The sequence below is a fragment of the Moschus berezovskii genome, chromosome 1 (genome assembly GCF_049115385.1).
Source record: "Moschus berezovskii isolate FMDL1 chromosome 1, NW_MosBer_1.0, whole genome shotgun sequence".
Classification (NCBI taxonomy): domain Eukaryota; kingdom Metazoa; phylum Chordata; class Mammalia; order Artiodactyla; family Moschidae; genus Moschus; species Moschus berezovskii.
In genome coordinates, this window is record NC_142460.1 from 162,404,854 (window position 1) to 162,428,350 (window position 23,497).

Sequence of the window (23,497 nt, forward strand, 5' to 3'; positions counted from 1 at the left end):
AAGTATGAACTAAAGGCTAAAATATTTACAATCTGTTGAACCTTGATTTTTATCTTGACCCCTCTCCTATTCCATCCTAACAAGAAAAAATATGTCCAATGCATTATATTAGAACCATGGAATCAAAAAGCTGAAAAATTTATTTCAAAAAATTTGAGGTGGTTTCATGGTAAAGTGTTACTATAAACTGGAAAGGTTTAATTGGCTAAACTGCCTTTCAATTTATCAAACTGACTATAGGAAATACAGATTTCTATCTTTGTAGAAAAGGACAATGTCCAGCGATTAGTTTAATAGTTTAAAAAAAGTAATAGCAGCTTAACACATGAATGAATTAATGGATTTTTGTAAGTATGTACCTAACTCCCACTTCCCACTCAAAAAAGAAAACCTAAGTAAATATTATGAGATATACATACTCACTCTTCTCTTACCTATTATACCAAAGGAGTAAAAGGAAAGTTGTTTTCCTAAGAGGTCCATGCTCTTCTGCAGAGGGGTTTTTGGTGCCTTGACAAATTGGAGAAGAGTGTCACCACAATTACCTAAATTTAGTCGGCTTTACTACGTGCCAGGGACTCTAAGTGCTTAACACACTCATGACATGCACAACTCCTTCAGCAAGAAACTAGGAGGCCTAGAGGTCTAGACTTTTAAAAACCTGTTTATTTGAAAAGGTCTGTGCTCTCTATGCCTCTTTGGAGAAAAATCTGTTCTCCCTAGCAACTTCCCCAGGATTTCAATATCATCAGCTGCTCCTCACTTTTCTACTCTTTCTCCTTTCTAGATCCACAAACATGCTTGTAACCCATCTTTTTATCCTGTTGGCTCCCTGGTCTCTGGCAATCCTTCTATTGCCAACATTGAGATGATCTTACACACTGTATCACATCCGGGAATCTCAGAAGGTTACCTGAGAAAATGATATTGTAGAATGCACTTTCTTTTTTATATATAAGGAGGTATTTTAAATGAGAGAACTGATTTTCAATAACCTTAAACAAGGATATTGTACAAGTTACTTATTTCACTTTGCAATCATTTTTTTCTCCAGATACCTGGAATTATGTCAAGCTGGGAATTTTGGTAGAAGATATATTGTAAAGCACAACTATACTATTTAGTAATCTTTAAAATTAATATGATAAAAGTAATTTCTAAAAATAATAAGCCTTATAAATAACTGGCCATAAAATAAATCTTTTTCTCATGTAAACAATGAATAAATATCAGAATGTTTCAGAATATTAACAATATTAATTCAAGCCCTTCCAATTACAGGCTTTCCAATTATGCTTTTAAGCAACAGACAACTGATATTCTGAATAAAATATTACTTTTGAAAGCAATAAAATAATCCTCCAATGTTCTCTTTTCCCCTACTTAAAATGGAGAATATTTCAGATTTGAAACCAAAACATCAACAAACTACTCACTTCTTCTGCTTGCATCATTTTAAAAACTTCTCCAAATTCAGAATTTTCTCCTGTTCCAATGACAATACCCTAAAGAAAAAAACAAGAAATCATATTTACATTCAGATGGAATCACTGTCCTCAAATGAAAACAAAACCCCTTCGTTTCTTTTCTCCAAAGCTACCCATAGTCAACATGTCTGACATAATATATTCAGGATTCCCTTCGGAAATTTACTTCCAAAGTTACTACAGATCCCTAAAAACTAATACCTCATTAAATTCATCAATGACTCAGTTCTGAAGCCCATTTTCTGGTCTATATTAATATTTCTGAAATTTGAACCTTTCTTATTACTCAGACCTTTAATGTAGTTTCCCCTCCAAATACTACTGAATAATGCCTTTTATATTTGTGTAATATTAGAATCCAGTAAGGGCTTCCCTGGTAGCTCAGCTGGTAAAAAGTCTGCCTTTAACAGAGGAGACCCCAGTTAGAGTCCTGGGTTGGGAAGATTCCCTGGAGAAGGGATAGACTACCCATTCCAGTATTCTTGGGCTTCCCTGGTGGCTCAGATGGTAAAGAATCTGACTGCAGTACAATAGACCTGGGTTCAATCCCTGGGTTGGGAAGATCCCGCAGAAGAGCGCATGGCAACCAACTCCAGTATTCCTGCCTGGAGAATCCCCATTGGCAGAGGAGCCTGGCTGGTTATAGTCCACGGGGTCACAAAGAGTCAGACACAACTGAGCAACTAAGCACAGCACAACACAGAATCCAGTAAATAAAATATTTGAAATCAATCAGTAACTGAGTGATATACAGTCAGAATATTATAGCTAGTACCATATCAACTAAATTGAAATTTTATTCAACCAATGGTGAACATATCCACAAGCCACTGTTTCTATCTAAAAAAAAAAAACTGCCTGGTAAATGAAAGAACTATGGTTGTATTTTATCTCAGGGACACAGCTTACCCTTAGGTGCACAAAGAGCTGCCAAGGACTATGTTCAATTCTGCCATTTCTTCCTCATATATTTTTTAAAGATCCATGTAAAATTAGCCAAAAAAAGAACTGAGAAAATGGTTGAAAACAAAGGAACTGTTATCTTCAAAACATGAACGAAAATTTACCTTTGCTTTGCCACATCTGACCAGTGTTCCCATGAAGGCAATGTTACTTCTTGATGCAAGATCTCCATTAGTAGCAGCCGGCTGAGGAGCTGTCACCTTAGAACAAGGTGTTGTCTCTCCTGTCAAGCTGGACTCATCAACAGAAAGATCAACAGCCTTGGGGAACATAAAGCACTCTAGTCAGTTCAAGTCTGAAAACTCTTCCTGCTAAAATCAAAATCTAAGGAGTCTGTAATCACCATTTCTTCTGCCAATATCCTCCCCATTACAAATTAGCCAAAACTTTTGCCATATCCATTATTCAATGATCATATTTAAAAATGAAGCTAAGTCAAAAAAATCTGACTTGCAAGGTTGACAGACCTATGAGACAAAATCAGCCTGAACTTCAAAATACAAGTGGGGATAAGGAGACACTAGATAAAACAATCTCTATCTAGAGAAGACTCAACCCTCATCAGTTTTCTAAAATTATTTCCTAATTTTGCCATATCCTAAAGTCCTGAAAATGGATTTGACAGGTTTAAACCAACTGTAACAGAAGAGAAATATAACTAAAAAGGTATAAAAGGTACTAAGAAATAAATATTTTCATAATTTGGGTTTAATTTTCATGAATTCTTGATATACATCCCTAACATTTATTTGAAATCTATGTCAGCAAGAATCAAAAATGCACATAAATGTTTCCATACAGATCATGAATATCATATCATCATCCAACTCTGCAATAGGGTTCAATACTGAGGGCTGTACTTCTAACACAATTAAGAATTCACCTACCCAAGCATGAAAAAAACAAACATCATTTTATATGTGGAAAATACTGCAGATGTGACCTGGCTCTGTTTATGAGTATGGCCCACAGAACAATAATTCCAAGGATGTTAATAGACATTGTGCATAATGTTATAGACAGATGATCATTGATTAAACCAACACACATATATTTACATATACACACAAGGGAGGAGTACTATGGTTAAGTAAGTTTTAGAAACACTGTATTAAGAGGTAAACAGCTTCCCCTATGGTACTGTTTCTCAAAACTTGTGATGCATCAGTGTCAATCACCTCAAAAGGAATACAGATATAGCAGGGATTGTGGAAGAGTGGCCTTAGCAGAACCAGCAACACCTCTAACACCTCAGAGCTTGTTAAGACATTTACTGCCCTACCACAGAGAGTTGGGAGAGTGAACCTAACAGACTGCCTTGCAAGCCCTCCATGTAATTCTGATGCAAGCTCAAGCTTGAGACTCAATAGAATAATGTTTCCCAAACATCTCTGATGGAGGCGGACATGGCAACCCACTCCAGTATTCTTGCCTGGAGAATTCCAGGGGCAGAGGAGCCTGGTGGGCTGCCGTCTATGGGGTCACACATTGTTGGACACGACTGAAGCGACTTAGCAGCAGCAAACATCTCTGATCTATTTTCCAGAAGCTCTTGTTCAAGGATCAGTAGGACAATCTCCGGAAAACTACAACCTGGTTCATGATTTTACTCATTCATTCACCCAACCAACATTTACCTTAACTATGTACCAGACACTGAGTTAGATCCAAGAAAGAAAACAAGATAAAATAAATCCAGAGCAATTAAATGATTGTGCAGTCTCACTGTTATTATCAACTGAGCTGGTGTTCTGAATCAGGCCTCCTGATTGACAATTCATACTATGTACCAAGTACTCTAAATTTGTGTACTCAATCGTGTCCGACTCTCTGTGATCCTATAGACTACGGTCTGCCAGGCTCCTCTGTCCATAAAATTTTCCCAGTTGTTATTTCCTACTCCAGGGGATCTTCCCAATCCAGGGATCAAACCTATGTCTCTTTCAACTCCTGCACTGGCACACAGATTCTTTACCACTGAGTCCCCTGGGAAGCCCATTCTAATGTGTTTTTCTTTTCTCAGAGGTTGGGGAAGGGGAATAAATCTCATCTTTTTAAATGAGTCATTTTGTTATGAGCATAAATACCTTAAAAAATCTCATGGAAAATAATTATGAAAAATTGAGTTAATGGATTCTTTCCCCCCACCTACATAATAAAACTTTGACTTACTCATTTAAAAAGTTATTTACTAATGCTTATAATGTCCCAGGCCCTGTACTATATCACATCCAATGGGAATCAGGAGTAAACAAAACAAAGGTCCTGTTTTCAGCTTTTAATCTAATGGGAAAATGATTTGAAAAAATAAATAAGTGTATATAATATAATGTCTGATAGTGGGGGGGAAATAACATGGTAAAAATGGAGCGTGACACTTAGATAGAGAAAAGCTCTCAAAGCTGACGAGCCTTTTGCAGAGCCCTAATTTCCTTCTCCAGGGGATCTTCCTGACCCAGGGATCAAACTCAGGTCGCTTGAATTGCAGGCATATTCTTTACCATCTGAGCCACCAAAGAAGCCCCAAATTTGGATTCATTACTTCACCTCAACTACAAATAAAAAAAACACCTGCCATGCTAAAAGGTAATGGATTTTTTTATTTCTATTTTCCTAAATTAAAAGAACACATTTGACTTTTCTTTCCAAATTAATCTTAGGACTGTCTGATTTTTCATACTTTATTAATAAGTAAGAAAAAAATAGGGCTTCCCAGGTGGCACTAATGGTAAAGAACCCGCCTCCCAATGCAGGAGAAGTAAGAGACATGAGTTCAATCCCCAGGTATGGAAGATCTACTGGAGGAGGGCATGGGAGCCCACTCCAGAATTCATTCTTGGCTGGAGAATCCCATGGACAAAGGAGCCTGGCAGGTTAAAGTCCACAGGGTCAGAGTCAGACACAACTGAGTGACTAAGACACTAAGAAAAAAGTTAGGTCTTTTTCTTCAAAGATGATATTAACACTAAAAATAGTCAGCTGACACTTTGTTACTCACTATCTGGTAGGCACCAAGCAACATACTTATACGAAGTTAACTACAAACAGTTACTTAGCTACTAGCAACTCCAATGAGGCAAGCACTAGTAGTTCAGTTCAGTTGCTCAGTTGTGTCCAACTCTTTGCGACCCCACGGACTGCAGCACACCAGGCTTCCCTGTCCGTCACCAACTCCCAGAGCCTACTCAAACTCATGTCCATCGTGTCAGTGATGCCATCCAACCATCTCATCCTCTGCCATCCCCTTCTCCTCCCTCTTTCAGTCTTTCCCAGCATCAGGGTCCTTTCCAATGGGTTGGTTCTTCGCATCAGGTGGCCAAAGTATTGGAGTTTCAGCTTCAGCATCAGTCCTTCCAATGCAGTAGTATCACTATTTTTCAGACTAGCTGAAGGATTAAGGTCTCCTCCAACATCATACAGTTAGTAAGCTGTGGAGATGAAACTTAAAGTTGACAAATTAACTCCTATATTATTCAAAATAAAAAAGTTTTGTTTAGCAAGCTTCTCATTAATGCTTGTTACTAAAATCATTAATGCTTGTAATTTTCTGATCTTTTAATTAGAAAAACCTAATACTTAATAAGAACCAGAAACTTGTATACAAGTTATAGAAAGAACTCCTTTCTCTGTAAGAAAAGTGAAATTTACGTTTTTCCACTAAAGACTTCTTACTTTAAATGTAAATCTTAAACAAGAATAAATGCCAGCATTAGGTGGGTGTCTGTAGGGACAAGGAATATAAAAATAATTTGTATTTTTAAAGAGGCAGGAAGCATGGCTTTACTGACTATGTCAGGGACCCAGCTCTTCTGTGTCAGCCTTAGCAGTGCAATCATCATTTAAGAGAGTAAGAATTTTAATTCAAATCAGATTCTTCTACAGAAAACAGGCCATGTAATTTTTTATACAACAGCCCTGTCTTAGTAAACAAACTAATGTGGAAGAGAAGGGAGCTCTGGGCCCTTATCTTTTTTCTTATATAATTATAAATTTGTAAAACTTAAAACATTAACAATACATTATCAATGAAATTTGTCTAAATCATACGATATAGCATAACTCTCAACTGTCTGCTGAACAAGAATATTAATTTTAAGTGACAAGGTAGTTTTTCTTAATGGTGACTGTGAGTCACCAATAAGTCTCTCAACTGCTTTTCACAGAAAGCAGCTGTGAAACAATGAGGGGAAGGCAATCATTTCTAAGAAGGGTAGTACTTAATAAGGCAGGCAAGCCCAATTACAGTTTAACAAAGTCACAATTCATCTGAAAAGAAAGATATCAGAGTCATTTATCCAATGCACTCATGAGAGAAAGTTAAGATAAAATGAAATCAAAGAAATAGCCAGCTCCAAACATAAAACCTTCAGAAGAGTTGTTAAAAAGGAAACTGATTATGCTTCCTCAGGCACTATGGTGGAGATGTAAATAAGACCCAACACAGTTCAAAAGGCAGACTGTAAAAAAGAACAAGGTGCATATATAATCCACAATTTGAATATTTAACATCTACCAAATTAAAATGGTTGATAAAAATATCAAGATTATTTCTATAAAACATTAGGAAGAAAGAAGGTAAATGCTAACTAAAGTCACAAAGATTTCCTGGAAAGCAAAAAGTGACTGCTTAAAAAAAAATCAGTTAATACAGTACAACTGCTAGCCACAAATAAGTTCTTAAACTAAAGAACATCTGGGTGTCCTGTATATTGCTAGGTTAATCACTTCGAGTCCAGAATTAAAAGCTATTGGAAATGGGCTTCTTTCCTCAGAAATGTATTTTTCAAAATAGTCATCTACAACTGCCTGATCATGATAAAATTTCTTATGCTGTCAAAAATTAAGATTCCTCTTACTGTTTATTCAAATGAAGGAAATATAATTAAAAATTCTTCATGAGCTCGAGCTTATTAATCAAAGTCCACCCAAGAAATGAATTTGATCCTATGGTAAATGCTTGCAAACTTTGACTTAAGAGTACAGATTCAACTTGCTCAAGTTGCCAATAATTTAAAGGCAATAATTTAAATTCAGTTAACAATGATTTACAGGATATTTCACTAAGACTATTAAAAAGAATAAAATTTTAAAAGGGAACCTATTTTTGCAACAGTCCTTTCCCACCAACGTAAAATGAGAATCTTAAAACAAGGACACTAAGTCTCACTTCTAACCCACCCATATCATCTTTTTAAATTCTAGTGACTTAATGAGAGGTCACAAAGAGTCAGACATGACTGAGCAACTGAACTGAACTGAATGAGGAAAAAAGAAGCTCCTTCTCTTCAGCACTTTAAAATGAACAGCATTCTTCAGCTCACTATGCTATTTAACAACTGAACTATAAAAAGACAACACCACCACACTAAGCAGAGCTTCAGTTTAAATAATAAGTCTCAGAGAACCAACACTCTTTATTGCTCTAGACTGGTTTTCTCAGCTGTATGATAATACTATTAAAGAAAAATGCATCTTTTCCAAACTCAAACACACATGATTACATCAAACAGCTTTTAGTGAATATGCATGTTTCCATATTCCACAAATAAACCATATACCTTTTCCAACATTCTAACTTAACTTCTTTTGACAGCTAGTTTAAAATCTCTTAATATGTTTGTAAACTGCTCTTTTTTACAAGTGTGCATGTAAGTTTAATAATTCAGAAATTTAAAAGCAAAGTTTCAGTGACAAATCACAATAAGGAAAGGCAACATGCTGAAATCAATTTATCAAAACACCTGCCAAAAAAATACACTGAAGTCAATATAAATACTTATAATTCATGAATAACATCATAGAAAATAGTAGAGCAGGGCACTCAAACAATCGGTCCCTCCACTAAAACAATCATAAGCTGGCAAAAATTGACAGAACAAACTCTAGAATAAAAAACAAATCAATTAGGGAAATGCTTAAGAAGAAACAGGCATTTTTATTTTTCTACCTGCCCGTCCCCATTCCCAAGAGAAGCAGCAACAGCAGTGGGGATGGAAGCTTCTTTCCTGGACCCTATTCCTAAAATAATGTAAGTGTGTGTTCTGACCTGTCTGGCAGTTCCCTAAAGGACTGGTACAGGGGCTGATCTTTATTTCACATCCTAACTCCAGCTAGAGTGGCTTTCCAGGTATTTGACAAAAGATTAAACATACATACTAGCAGGCAAAGGACAGAACACGGCAAAGCAGCAGACACACCCAAAGACTGAAAAGGAAAAGAGTAAGGTGGAAGTTCTTTGAAGAAATATAGGCTTGGAAGTGCCACCACGTATACCAGGGAAGACAGAGTGTAATGTCCAGAATCAGAAGCAAGTTCAGAAAAGACCTGAGAGGACCCTACAGATCTGAGTCTGGCACAAGAAGAAGGTGAAGGCGTGTGAAGGCAGAATGGTAGGCAGCCTAGCTCCGTGATGAAGAAGTGGCCCAACTCAGAGAAAAGCTGGAAAGAGCAGGAGAGTGGCACTCCCCTCCCCCACTCCCAGTTTTCTGGCTTCAGATGGATAAGGCTGACTCTGAAGATAATGAAACAGAAACTTCAGGGCCACAAACAACAAGGAATCTTGTCTTTGTAAAAACAATTTGTAAAAGTCACTAAACAAAATGGACTGCTGCAGCCCTCAACAACCAAAAACAACCCCTAAGGAAGGAGCAAATCGGATGTACATAATACCCCAAATATCTACTTCAACAAATAATTATAAATACAAAGAAATAGGAAAGTATGGCCCTTTCACAGGAAAAACTAAATTGACAGAAACTATCCCTGAGGAAGACCAGACATTGGACTTACTAGAAAAACCTTAAGTCAACTGTCTTAAATGTGCTCAAAAAGGAAACCATGGGTGAAGAATTAAAAGAAATCAGAAAAGCAATTAATGAACAAAAAGAGAGTATCAATAGAGAAAGAAAGTTAAAACTGTAAAAAAAAAAAAAAAGAAATCTAGGAATTTCCTGGTGACCTTATGGTTAGGACTTTGCACTTCCACTGCCAGGGGCCTGGGTTTGATCCCTGGTCAGGGAACTAAGATCCCACAAGCGGTGTGGTGTGGTAAAATAAGAAATCCTGATGCTGAAAAGTATAATAAATGAAAATTGCACTAGGGGGGCTCAGCAGCAGATCTGAAGCGGGGGGGGGGGGGGCGGCGGAATAAGGAAAATGATCACAGCGTAAGTATCTGTGGAACATGATCAAACATACCAATTTCAGCATTATAAGAGTCCCAGAAGAAGGGGGGAAAAGAAAACCTAGAAGTGGGCAGAAAGAATATCTGAAGAAATATTAGATGAAAACTTCCTAAATGGAATGAAAAACAGGAATTTACACATCAAAGAAGACAAATACACACCAAACCGGATAAGCTCAAAGACATCTACACTGAGAGATACTATAACCAAACTGATACAAGACAAAGACAGAATCCTGAAAACAGCAACAACAAAGCAATTCAACACGTACAATGAACTCTCAATAAGATTAACATCCCATCTCTTATCAGAAACCATGGAGGCTAGGACCAGTAGAATGACATATTTAATAAAAGCACCGAGGGGAAAAAAAAATCAAACAGAATTACATATCCAGCAAAATTATCTTTCAAAAATTAAAAATTAAGACATTCCTATTTTTTAAATAGCTACGACAATTCATCACTAATAGAAATGTCAACAAGAAATACTGAATCCTTCCATACAAAATGAAAGGAAAGAATTTATAAAAGTTTAAAGCCATGTGAAGAAATAAAGATTTCAGTAAAAATAATAACAACAAAAATAAAAAATAAATGAACAAAGGTAACAACAAAAATAAAAAATAAGTGAACAAAGGCTCTGAATACACAATCTCCCAAAGAAGATATACTGATGGCCAATAAGGCACATGAAAAGATCATCATCTCTAACTGCTGCTGCTGTTCAGTCACTAAGTCCAGTCTGACTCTTTGCAACCCCATGAACTGCAGCACACCAGGCTTCCCTGTCCTTCACTCTCCCAGAGTTTGCTCAAACTCATGGCCATAGAGTCGGTGATGCTAACTAACCATCTCATCCTCTGGCACCCCCTTCTCCATTTGCCTTCAATCTTTCCCAGTATCGGTATTTTCCAGTAAGTCAACTCTTTGCATCTGGTGGCCAAAGTATCAGAGCTTCAGCTTCAGTCCTTCCAATGAATATTAAGGGCTGATTGCCTTTAGGATTGGCTGGTTTGATCTTCTTGCAGTCCAAGGGACTCTCAAGAGTTTTCTCCAGCACCATAGTTCAAAGGCATCAGTTCTTCAGTGCTCAGCCTTCTTTATGGTCCAACTCTTGTATCCATACATGACTACTAAAAAAAAAAATTCACAGCTTTGACTATATGGACCTTCATCAGCAAAGTGAGTTCTCTGCTTTTTAATAAGCTGTTTAGGTTTGTCATAGCTTTCCTTTCAAGGAGCAAGCATCTTTTAATTTTATAGCTGTAGTCACTGTCTGCAGTGATTTTGGAGCCCAAGGAAATAAAATCTGTCACTGTTTCCACTTTTTCCCCTTCTATTTGCCAGGAATTGATGAGACTGGATGCCATGATCTTAGTTTTTTAATGCTGAGTTTCAAGCCAGCTTTTTCAATAATTGTTAGGGAAATGCAAATCAAAACCTCAATAAGATTTGATCTCACACCTATAAGAATGCCTATTATCAAAAGGACAAGAAATAACAAGCCTTGACAAGGATATGGGAGAAAAAGGAACCCTTATACACTATTGGTGGGAATGTAAATTGGTGCAGGCAGTATGGAAAACAGTATTAAGATTTCTCAAAAATTCAGAATAGAATTACCATATAACTCAACTATTCCGTATTTGGTATTTATCCAAAGAATACAAAAGACATTAATTTGAAAAGATATATGCACCTATATGTGTTCCCTACATCATTATTTACAATAGCCAAGGTATGAAAACAAAATTAAGCGTCCACTGATAGATAAGTGGATAAAGATGATCACATATATACATATACACACAAAATGGAATACTACTCAGCCATAAAAATAAATGAAATTTGCCATTTGCAACAACGCATATCATCTCTGAGTATTATGTTAAGTGAAATGACAGAGATAGACAAATAGCATATGATTTCACTCATACATGAAATCTAACACACACACACACTAAAATAAATCAATAAATTCAAACTCATAGAGAACAGACTGGTGGTCAACAGAAGGAAAGGTTTGAGAGTGGGCAAAAGGGATGAAGGGGTCAACTGTATGGTAATAGACCTTTTGTGGTGATCATTTTGTAGTATATACAGATATCAAATTATAATGATACACAGCTGAAACATAAAAAACATTATATATAAATTTTAGTTCAATTAGTTCAGTTCAGTTCAGTCGCTCAGTCGTGTCCGACTCTTTGCGACCCCATGAATCACAGCACGCCAGGCCTCCCTGTCCATCACCAGCTCCCGGAGTTCACTCAAACTCATGTCCATCGAGTTGGTGATGCCATCCAGCCATCTCATTCTCTGTCATCCCCGTCTCCTCCCGCCCCCAATCCCTCCCAGCATCAGAGTCTTTCCTAGTGAGTCAACTCGTTGCATGAGGTGGCCAAAGTATTGGAGTTAAGACCCCCCCAAAAATCAACGAAAACCAATTTGCTATTTGAAATTTACAATAAAGAATGCTGTGTGTTTAAGTAAAATAAATGAATGAATGAAATGAATCAGTGAATCAGAGACTTTCCTGGTGGTCCAGTGGTAAAGAATCTGCCTTCCAATGCATGGGGCATGGGTTCAATCCCTGGTAAGGGAACTAAGTCCACACACTGCAACTAGTGAGTGGCCCACAGTAAATACTGAGCCCACATGCTCTGGGGCTGAAACGCCACAACTAGAGAGAAGCCGCCATGCTGCAATGCAACTAAGACCTGATGCAGCTAAATAAATATATAAAATTTTTTTAAGTGAATCAAGCATTTTAAAAATGGGAGACTGGAGGAAATCAGAAACATAAAAAATAAAACACACAGAAAACAAATAGCAAAATGGCACAAAAAAGTCTTTCTCTACCAGTAATTCTTTAAATGTAAATAGATTCACAATAGTGTAATACAGTCATATAACAGAATACTATTATTTGACAATAAAAAGCAGTGATGTACTGATACATGCTACAACATAATGAACCACGAAAACATTATGTTAATTGAAAGAGGCAAGACACACAAGAATACACAGTGTATAGTTCCATTTATATGAAATGTCCATAATAGGCACGTTTATTCAAGCAGAACAAGCAGATTGGTAGCTACCAGGCTCTGGGGCAAGGAGACAAAGTTGGTGAAGGCTAAAAGGTAAGGGTTTTCTTTTGGAAATGATGAGAATGTTATATCAGTCAGTCAGTCAGTCAGTTCAGTCGCTCAGTCGTGTCCGACTCTCCGCGACCCCATGAATCACAGCACGCCAGGCCTCCCTGTCCATCACCAACCCCCGGAGTACACTCAAATTCATGTCCACAGAGTCGGTGATGCCATCCAGCCATCTCATTCTCCGTCGTCCCCTTCTCCTCCCGCCCCCAACCTTTCCCAGCATCACAGTCTTTTCCAGTGAGTCAACTCGTCGCATGAGGTGGCCAAAGTATTGCAGTTTCAGCTTTAGCATCAGTCCCTCCAATGAACATCCAGGGTTGATCTCCTTTAGAATGGACTGGTTGGATCTCCTTGCAGTATAAGGGACTCTCAAGAGTCTTCTCCAACACCACAGTTCAAAAGCATCGATTCTTCGGCGATCAGCCTTCTTCACAGTCCAACTCTCACATCCATACATGACCACGGGAAAAACCATTGCCTTGACTAGACGGACCTTGGTTGGCAAAGTAATGTCTCTGCTTTTTAATATACTATCAAGGTTGGTCATAACTTTCCTTCCAAGGAGCAAGCGTCTTTTAATTTCATGGCTGCAATCAGCATCTGCAGTAATTTTGGAGCCCAAAAAAATAAAGTCTGACACTGTTTCCACTGTTTTTCCATCTATTTCCCATGAAGTGATGGGACCAGATGCCATGATCTTTGTTTTCTGAAGGTTGAGCTTCAAGCCAACCTTTTCACTCTCCTCTTTCACTTTCATCAAGAGGTTTTTGAATGTTATATACTTTGTGGTAATGGCTGTACAACTCTGAAAACTACTGAACTGTACATTTCAAATGTGTTAATTGTTTGGTATGTGAACTATATATCTCAATAAAGCTGTTTTTTAAAAATATATATTTTTACATGTGGTGGATTACCAGTACTTTTGGCACAGATTAAGAGCTAGTTATGAATGCCCCATCTCAGATCTGCCAAAACAGAACCCAGATGAGTCCTGAGCATATTAAAAGTTAGGATGCACTCCCCTAGGGCCACTCTATGTTACAGAAAGAAAACAGCCCTGAAAGCCCAAGGAGTTAATTCATTACATAAGAAGACACATTTTATTCTTTTAATTACTTTGCTTGCAAGTTGCTGTCTCCCAGTAGAAAGGGCACAAAACTGTCTTTTGCATTTCTTAGCTTTGAAACCTGGTATAGCAGTCTATACACAGTACTCAACTATTGGTTGAATGGCTAAAAAAATGACTTCATAACACAGACTGATTTCTAAAGAGAGGACATTTTGCCTAAATATGCTAGCAAATGTTAGAAAAAATTCTCTTTTGAAAAAGAATAGCAAATTAAAGCAGAATCTTTAATTTGTCAAAATATGAAGTTTTCCACTGAGTAAATGGAGAATTTACTTAGTAACTCAGAAAGTCAGAATGCTCTGACACAGAAAGATAGCCCCACTAACGAAGTTACCCAACACAGAGGAACCTGCTTGCTAGTGGTTATTAACAAAAGAACGGGCAAGAACGTGAGCCTTACAGAAAGGGACATAATGCGTTAACTGAGGTTTCAGTTAGAGACTACTTCCGACTGTAGCCAAGGGAGGTCTGTGCTTATTCAATCATGCTCATTGTCTTTGGTTTTTACTTGCCCTGGGTACTAAGGAACAACCCTAAAGACACCAGAATCTACTCAGTGAGCCAAACTATTGTCCTATAACAAACTGCGTGGATTCCTGAAGTAAAAAGGTTCTCTATGCAATGCCAACTGGCTGGTTCTACACTTAGACTTGCAAGCCTGGCCCAAGTCGATCTTGACTCCTAGCGGAAATAGCCTTTCTGCGCAGATTTGAAAGGTCTGATCTAGAGTCATAAAAATGGCTTCCTGGCTCTCAACCACATAAGTGGTAGCTGTCTAACAGAAGTTTGATACATTTAGAAAAACATCCTATCAAAAATTGGGATTGGGAAAAAAAGAAGTAGCAACTGTACCCTGTGTGTAGATTATGAGGACAGTTTCAAAGAATGATATGTGGCACATGAGCCACAAAAGAAAGTGTCAACAGAATTAATCTTTCAGAACTCCAAGTAAAGAAAAATCTTGGTATATTTCAGTCAACATTTTGGGTTTAGTTAGAAATTTTCAGCTAAGGGATAAAATATTTTCAAAAGTCAAAAGAAACCTGCCTTTCCTCTATTACACTGTTTTCTCTTACAAAGAATTCCTTATTCAAATACTGATAAAGACTTTACCTGGAAGATTATGGAAAATATTTTATGCTTCCAAAAAGGCAAAATGTACTACTGTACAAGTACATGCAGTCTATAAGATTATTTTATCTAAAGTTGCTATCTGACCAATCCCTCGAAAGTGTTGGTTGCTCAGCTGTGTCTGATTCTCTGTGACCTTATGGATTATAGACTGTCAGGTTCCTCTGTCCATGGAATTCTCCAGGTAAGAATACTGGAGTGGGTAGCCATTCCCTTCTCCAGAGGATATTCTCTACTGAGGGATCAAACCAAAATCTCCTGCATTGCAGGCAAATTCTTTACCATCTGAGTAACCAGGGAAGCCCAATTCTTTGGCAGCCACCAATTAACTGGTCAGGGTGCCTCTTTTCAACTACTATTTAAAAATTAAAATAAAAATCCTTCGGTAAAAAGCTAGAAAACATCCCCATAACTCAATTCCTCTAAGTTTTACTATCCAAGCTCCATAAATAATTCTAAGGTTCCTATGTGGGCAAGGTTACTGCCACCAACACATATTCGCTCTTTCCTTGGCTGTGAAAACTGACTCAGGCAAGAAAACACAATACAAAAATCTTTTAGGCTCAGCCTGCTATGGACAGAATTCTATCCCCCTGAAATTCATGTTGAAGCCCTAAACTCCAATGTGAAGTGATGGTAACTGGAAATGAGGCCTTGGGAGGTGATCAGGGTTGGAGAAGGTCATGTGGGTGAGGCCCACATAATGGGATCAGTGGCACTGTCACATGAATGGAGATCACTGTTTTACCATATGAAGATATAGCAGAAAGGCTGAAAGACAAAGAGAGCCCTCACCACAACCCAATTCTGCCAGACCTTGGCTGTGGACTTCCCATTGCCCAGAAACAAACAAAATAAATGTCTATTGTACAAGCCACCAAGTATATCATATTTACTACAGCAGTCTAAACTGACTTAAGATACAGCCAAAACACACCGGAAAAAAAGTTATATAGCAGTCAGGTCACTGAACATACTGACAAGATGCTACTGCAGGCCCACATAAGAATTACAGCTAAAATGTGAACCAAAGAAATTATGACAGGAACCCCCGAGTTGCAGCAGTGACAATGCTGAAGTGGCAACCTTGGCCACAGGTCATGTCCACAAGAAAAAAATTATACAGCAGAAGCCCTGGGCTTGCTTTTCCTAAGTGAAATCCAAGTTCTTTATTGTAAGAAATTAATAATATCCCAAGGCTGAGGAGTCTTCTGTTTCCTTTACACTCTAATGAAGAGTTTGTTTCATATATAAAGTTGGTGCAAAAGTAATTGTGGTTTTTGTACTGTTCTAATTTGTCATTTGCTATTGGAATACATTCTTAATAAAAGTGATTGTTATACATTATTTTAATGCACATTTCTTGCTTTATGCTTTCTTGTTAGTGACATTATTTGGTGTATATTTTATATCTTAAACTAGGGATTTGTGTTAAGACAAAAAGCAAATTCAAGTGATTTTCTTATTTGAGTTCAAAATGGGTCATAAAGCAACATCAACAATGGCATTTGGCCCAGGAATTGCTAATGAACATACAGTACAGTGGTAATTCAAGAAGTTCTGCTAAGGAGACGAGAGCCTTGAAGATGAGGAGGAGCTTACTGGCTGGCCATCGGAAGTTGAAAGTGACCAACTGAGAGGATCATAGAAGCTGATCCTCTTACAACTACATGAGAAGTTGCTAAAGAACTCAATGCCAACCATTTGACAGTCATTTGGAATGTGAAGAAAACTGGAATCTGAAAAAAATCTGATAAAAGTGCATGGGTGCTTCTTGAGCTAACCACAAATCAAATAAAAAATAGTTTTCAAATGTCATCTTCTCTTATTCTACACAACAACGATTCATTTCTCTATTGGATTGTGACATGCAACAAAAAGTGGATTTTACATAACAACTGGCAAGGACCAACTCAGTGGTCAGACCCAGAAGAAGCTCCAAAGCACTTCTCAAAGCCCAACTTCCTCAAAAAAGGTCACAGTCACTGTCTAATAGTCTGCTGCCTGTATGATCCTCTACAGCTTTCTGAATCCCAGTGAAACCATTACATCTGAGAAGTATGCTCAGTAAATCCATGAGATGCAAAGAAAACTCCAAGGCCAGCAGCTGGGACCGGTCAACAGAAAGGACCCAATTCTCCACAATAATGCCCGAGCACGTGTGGTACAACCAACACTTCAAAAACTGAATGAACTGGGCTACAAAGTTTTGCCTCATCCGCCACATTCACCTGACCTCTCGCCAACCGACGACCACATCTTCGAGCATCTAGACAACTTATTGCAGAGAAAATGCTTCCACAACCAGCAGGAGACAGAAAGTGCTTTCTAAGAGTTCGTCAAATCCTGAAGCACGGATTTTTATGCAAAGGAACATTTTCATTTTTCTTATTCAGTCGCTAAGTCCTGTCTGACTCTCTGCAACTCAAACTGCAGCATGCCACATCTCCCTGGCCTTCACTATTTCCCAGAGTTTGCTCAAATTCATGGCCATTGAGTCAGTGATACTACCTAAACATCTCATCCTCTGCCACCCCCTTCTCCTCGTGCTCTCAATTTTTCTCAGCATCAGGGTCTTTTCTAAAGTGTCAGCTCTTTGCATCAGGTGACCAAAGTACTGGAGGTTCAGCACATCAGTCCTTCCAATGAGTATTCAGGGTTGATTTCCTTTAGGATTGACCAGTTTGACCTCCTTTCAGTCCAAGGGACTCTCAACAGTTTTCTCCAACACCACAATTTAAAAGAATCAATTCTTCAGTGCTCAGCCTTCTTTATGGTCCAACTCTCACATCCATACATGACTACTGGAAAAACATAGCTTTGACTACATGAATGTCTGTTGGCAGAGTGATATCTCTGCTTTTTAATACACTGTCTAGGTTTGTCACAGCTTTTCTACCAAGGAGCAAGCGTCTTTTAATGGCTGCAATCATAGTCCGCAGTGATTTTGGAACCCAAGAAAAGAAAATTTGTCATTGTTTCCACCTTCTCCCCCATCTATTTGCCATGAAGTGATGGGACTGGATGCCATGATCTTAGTTCCCTGAATGGTGAATCTTAAACCAGCTTTTTACTCTCCTCTTTCACCCTCATCAAGAGGCTCTTTAGTTCCTCTTCACTTGCTGCCATTAAAATAGTATTATCTGCATACCTGAGACTGCTGATATCTCTCCTGGCAATTTTGATTTCAGCTTGTGAGTCATCCAGCCTAGCCATTTCTCAGTCCAACATTTTGCAACAGGAATAAACAAACTTATTTCTCCTTGGCAAAAATGTGCTGATTGTAATGGTTCCTATTTTGATTAATAAAGATGTATTTGAGTCTAGTTACAAGGATTTAAAATTCATGGTCCAAAACCGCAATTACGTTTGCACCAACCAGCTAGCCTTAGATAATCATTCACCACAACCAAATTCAGCAAACAACACAACACTCCAATAAGCCAATTTAATTACATCAAAGGTAGTAACCTGTGTCCAGAAAAGAAACGTACCTCATTAGCTTTCTTATATCTTCACTCAATACATTTAAGTCTAGAAAAAAAGAAGGCTCAACTCTTTCAGTAAAGTTGCCTCAATCTACTGTCAAAGTAGTTGCAAAAACCTGCCTGTGGTACCAAGTAGTAGGTAAAATGAATAGGAGACAGAAGTTAACAGAAGGAATTAAAGATGGTCAACTATACATGTAAAATGGATTAACTGAAACAAAATCAACCTAAGCACAGCACTGCCAAATAAAACATGTGCTGATGAAGTGCTGAGAAGCTAACAGATAGGGGAGAAACAATCACAACTAATCAATTACTCCACAAAGCATATATTGCTAAATTTTACAGCATCAAGCGTTAAAATGTAGAAAATATTCTCCTATTAAATTCACATTGTATCTTTAAAATATATATGCTAAATGGATAAAACAGGTACTAATCCATATTCTGACAATTTTTTTCTACATGCATGAGATAATTTTAGTTATTTGAGATAATTCTCAAGTGCTGCTGCCCTTGTGTGCTCAGTTGTGTCTGACTCTTCTCAACACCATGAGCTGTAGCTCACCAGGCTCTTCTGTCCATGGAATTTTCCAGGAAAGAAAACCTGAGTGGGTTTCCATTTCCCACGCAAAGGGAATCTTCCGAATTCAGGGATTGAACCTGCATCCCTTGTGTCTCCTGCATTGGCAGGTGGATTCTTCACCATTGCACCACCCTTGTGGAAATGAAAGCCCTTAAATACTTTACCAAATCAAATGGTGTTTTGAAGTTTCTATGTCATTATACTGTAATGGGGAAACATTTTCTTCTAACTATCCCAGTGAGGAAATCTGCTTCTTAATTAGAAAAGAAGCACTCCAGAATAAATGGTAACAAAAACTTCCCAGATTCAAATAAGGGTTCTGAGGCAGAGGGGAAGACGATTTATATTAAGTGATAGGCCTACTATATCTCTAAGGAAAAATAATTCAAGGTCTTGTCTTTAACTAAATATCTGGGATAGGAGGAAGGGACAAGAATGAGTAAGAAAGATATAGAAAGACCTACTAAGGGGAGAAAGAAGGTAATACAGTAAAATTAACATTTCCAATACTTACTGTACTGTATTATTTCCACTCAACAATTAAAGCAATCTGGTATCTTTCAAATGATAAATTTTTAAGTATTTGGAAAAAAGACTTCTCTCTATTCCAAGATTAAATGAAGCTTGTACTTATTATAATTCCAAATGTCCTTCAGGCTTTCCATAACCTCCATATGAGAACACTCATGTTTTGGGACACATTAGGCCTTCAAAGAATGAAAGCTCCAAACATGTCAATTCCTACAGATGAGACTGGCGTGGCTCAGCGACTATGAGGTCTCCTTTAACTAGGTGCCTAGTTCTGTCCCTTCAATATATCCTACACCTAGTGGCAAGATTAAAGGTAACATCGTTACCAGCTGGTTATGACCTTCAAAGACAAATCCCAACCAATAAAATCTGATGCAGAGCTTGGTATCCAAGACTCCACTGGATTCTGATTCCACCAGACATGTTCTATCTACTCCTAACTACTCCAGGTCTGGATCACATACCAGAACACTCACAGTGATTCTGAAGATTCTGAATTCTGCAGCTGCTCCGTCTCTACCCAGTACTACCCTTTGATTGGGCTTCCCCAGTGGCCCTGGCTCAATGGTAAAGAATTCGTCTGTAGCACAGGTGACTTGCAGGAGACTCAGGTTCAATTCCTGGGTTGGGAAGGTCCCCTTGAGAAGAAAATGGCAACCCGTTCCAGTATTCTTGCCTGGAAATCCCCATGGACAGAGTAGCCTATTGAGCTACAGTCCATGCATGGGGTTGCTAAGAATTTGACACGACTGAGCAACTAAACAACCACCACCACCTATCAGTTATCACCACCAGGCCAATCGCTGTCGTGAGGCATTCTCTCATTGCACTTCAATCAGAAGGAACCCCTCCCTTACCAAAATTTTCCACTCCATTTTTTGTATTTCTGTTTACCCAGGTTTAAATCTTATCTTACGGTGATCTGTGAGGGTAAGAATTCTATCACACCATCTCACAATATACATAATTTCCCACAAAATACATAATACTCCCATAAAGATCTACCAATTCGCATCATGGACACCTCAAAAGACTCTATGAGAAAGACGTACATTTAAGGGAAAAAATTTTTTATACATGTTTAGATATGTCATCTTTTTATATCTACTTTGATAATCTCAGTGTTTTCAGTGAATATTTAATACATTTACAATTAAAATAAGCACTGATACAGTGGGATTCTATACATCCTCCTCCTATTTGTTCTCCACTTGAGCCAACTACTTATTCTATACTCCTATTTCTGTTCTCTTACTTTTTGCCTTCACTTAAATTTTAAAAAGTTGTTTCTCACACATTTTAAAAAATTTTAAGTATAGTTGATTTCAAATTATAGTATAGTTGGTTTCAAAGAACAGTTACGATCAAACCAGTCAATCCTAAAGGAAATCAACCCTGAATGTTCATTAGAAAGACTGATGCTGAAGCTGAAGCTCCAATACTTTGGCCAACTTAGGTGAAGAGCAACTCATTGAAAAAGACTCTGATGCTGGGAATGATTGGGGCAAGAGGTGAAGGTAGAGATGGCTGGATGGCATCACCAACTCAATAGACATGAGTTTCAGCAAACTCTAAGAGACAGAGAAGGACAGGGAAGCCTGAGATGCTGCAGTCCATGGCGTCACAAAAAGTCAGACACGACTTAGTGACTAAACAACAACACAGTTGATTTTAATGTTGTTGATTTAATGTTGTTGATTTCTGCTATAACACAGTGATTCAGTTATACATTCTATTGTTTTTCATATTCTTTTCCATTTTGATTTATCACAGGGTAATAAATACAGTTCCCTATGCTATACAATAAGACCTTGTTGTTTACCCAAACTGTATATCAAATTTTACATCTGCTAACCCCAACCTCCTGTTCCATCTCTTCCCTAATCCCAATGCCCTTGGCAAATACAAGTATGTTTTCTATGTTTGAATCTGTTTATTTCAAAGATAGGTTCATTTGTGTCATATTTTAGATTCCACATACGAGCAATATCACAGGTGGTTATTTGCCTTTCTTTTTGCGACAAATGGCATTATTTCATTCTTTTTCATGGCTGAGTAGTAGTTTATTTTATACATGTACCTTCATTGTAAACAAATATCTTCTTTATCCATTCCTGTCAATGGACATTTAGGTTGATTCCATGTCTTGGCCATTGTGAATAGTGCTGCTATGAACACAGGGGTGCATGTATCTTTTTGAATTATACGTGTGTCTGGATATATTTTTTAGCCCCTTCCACCATATGAGGCTGCAAAGAATATAATCAATCTGATTTCGGTGTTGACCATCTGGTGATGTCCATGTGTAGAGTCTTCTCTTGTGTTGTTGGAAGAGGGTGTTTGCTATGACCAGTGCGTTCTCTTGGCAAAACTCCATCAGCCTTTGCCCTGCTTCATTCCGTGCTCCAAGGCTGAATTTGCCTGTTACTCCAGGTGTTTCTCGATTTCCTACTTTTGCATTTCAGTCCCCTATAACGAAAAGGACATCTTTTTTGGGTGTTAGTTCTAAAACGTCTTGTAGGTCTTCACAGAACCATTCAATTTCAGCTTGTTCAGCATTACTTGTTGAGGCATAGGCCTGGATTACTGTGATATTGAATGGTTTGCCCTGGAAACGAACAGAGATCATTCCGTCGTTTTTGATATTTCATTCAAATACTGCATTTCGGACTCTTTTGTTGACCATGATGGTTATTCCATTTCTTCTAAGGGATTCCTGCCCTCAGTAGTAGATATAACGGTCATCTGAGTTAAATTCACCCATTCCAGTCCATTTTAGTTCGCTGATTCCTAAAATGTCAATGTTCACCCTTGCCATCTCCTGTTTGACCACTTCCAATTTGCCTTGATTCATTGACCTGACATTCCAGACACATATGCAACATTGCTCTTTACAGCATCGGACCTTGCTTCTATCACCAGTCCCATCCACAACTGGGTATTGTTTTTGCTTTGGCTCCATCCCTTCATTCTTTCTGGAGTTATTTCTCCACTGATTTCCAGTAGAATACTGGGCACCTACAGACCTGGGGAGTTCCTCTTTCAGTAACCTATCATTTTGCCTTTTCATACTGTTCGTTGGGTTCTCAAGGCAAGAATACTGAAGTGGTTTCCATGGCCTTCTCCAGTGGACCACACTCTGTCAGATGGTCAACACCGAAATCAGATTGATTATATCCTTTGCAGCCAAAGATGGAGAAGCTCTATACAGTCAGCAAAAACAAGACCAGGAGCTGACTGTGGCTCAGATCATGAACTCCTTATTGCCAAATTCAGACTTAAATTGAAGAAAGTAGGGAAAACCAGTAGACCATTCAGGTATGACCTAAATCAAATCCCTTATGATTATACAGTGGAAGTGAGAAATGGATTCAAGGGATTAGATCTGATAGAGTGCCTAATGAACTATGGACGGAAGTTCGTAACATTGTACAGGAGACAGAGATCAAGACCATTCCCATGGAAAAGAAATGCAAAAAAGCAAAATGGCTGTCTGAGGAGGCCTTACAAATAGCTGTGAAAAGAAGAGAAGCGAAAAGCAAAGAAGAAAAGGAAAGATACAAGCATCTGAATGCAGAGTTCCAAAGAATAGCAAGGAGAGAAAAGAAAGCCTTCCTCAGTGATCAATGCAAAGAAATAGAGGAAAACAACAGAATGGGAAAGACTAGGGATCTCTTCAAGATAATTAGAGATACCAAGGGAACATTTCAAGCAAAGGTGGGCTCTATAAAGGACAGAAATGGTATGGACCTAACAGAAGCAGAAGATATTAAAAAGAGGGAGCAAGAATACACAGAAGAACTGTACAAAAAAGAGCTTCAAGACCCAGATA

The 23,497-nt window shown here is 38.1% G+C and overlaps 1 protein-coding gene across 6 annotated transcripts in view; it reads right to left on the reverse strand.

The window, feature by feature from the left end:
- ATP2C1 (ATPase secretory pathway Ca2+ transporting 1) overlaps positions 1-23,497 on the reverse strand; it is a 156,846-nt gene that overhangs the window by 41,215 nt on the left and 92,134 nt on the right. For all 6 annotated transcript variants that reach the window (XM_055413781.2, XM_088840647.1, XM_088840654.1 and 3 more), the window contains 3 exons: positions 2,555-2,710; positions 1,437-1,505; positions 435-510 (listed from right to left, as the gene is read on the reverse strand). In XM_055413781.2, the coding sequence (XP_055269756.1) occupies positions 435-510; positions 1,437-1,505; positions 2,555-2,710 (301 nt within the window). The remainder of the gene's footprint in view (positions 1-434; positions 511-1,436; positions 1,506-2,554; positions 2,711-23,497) is intronic.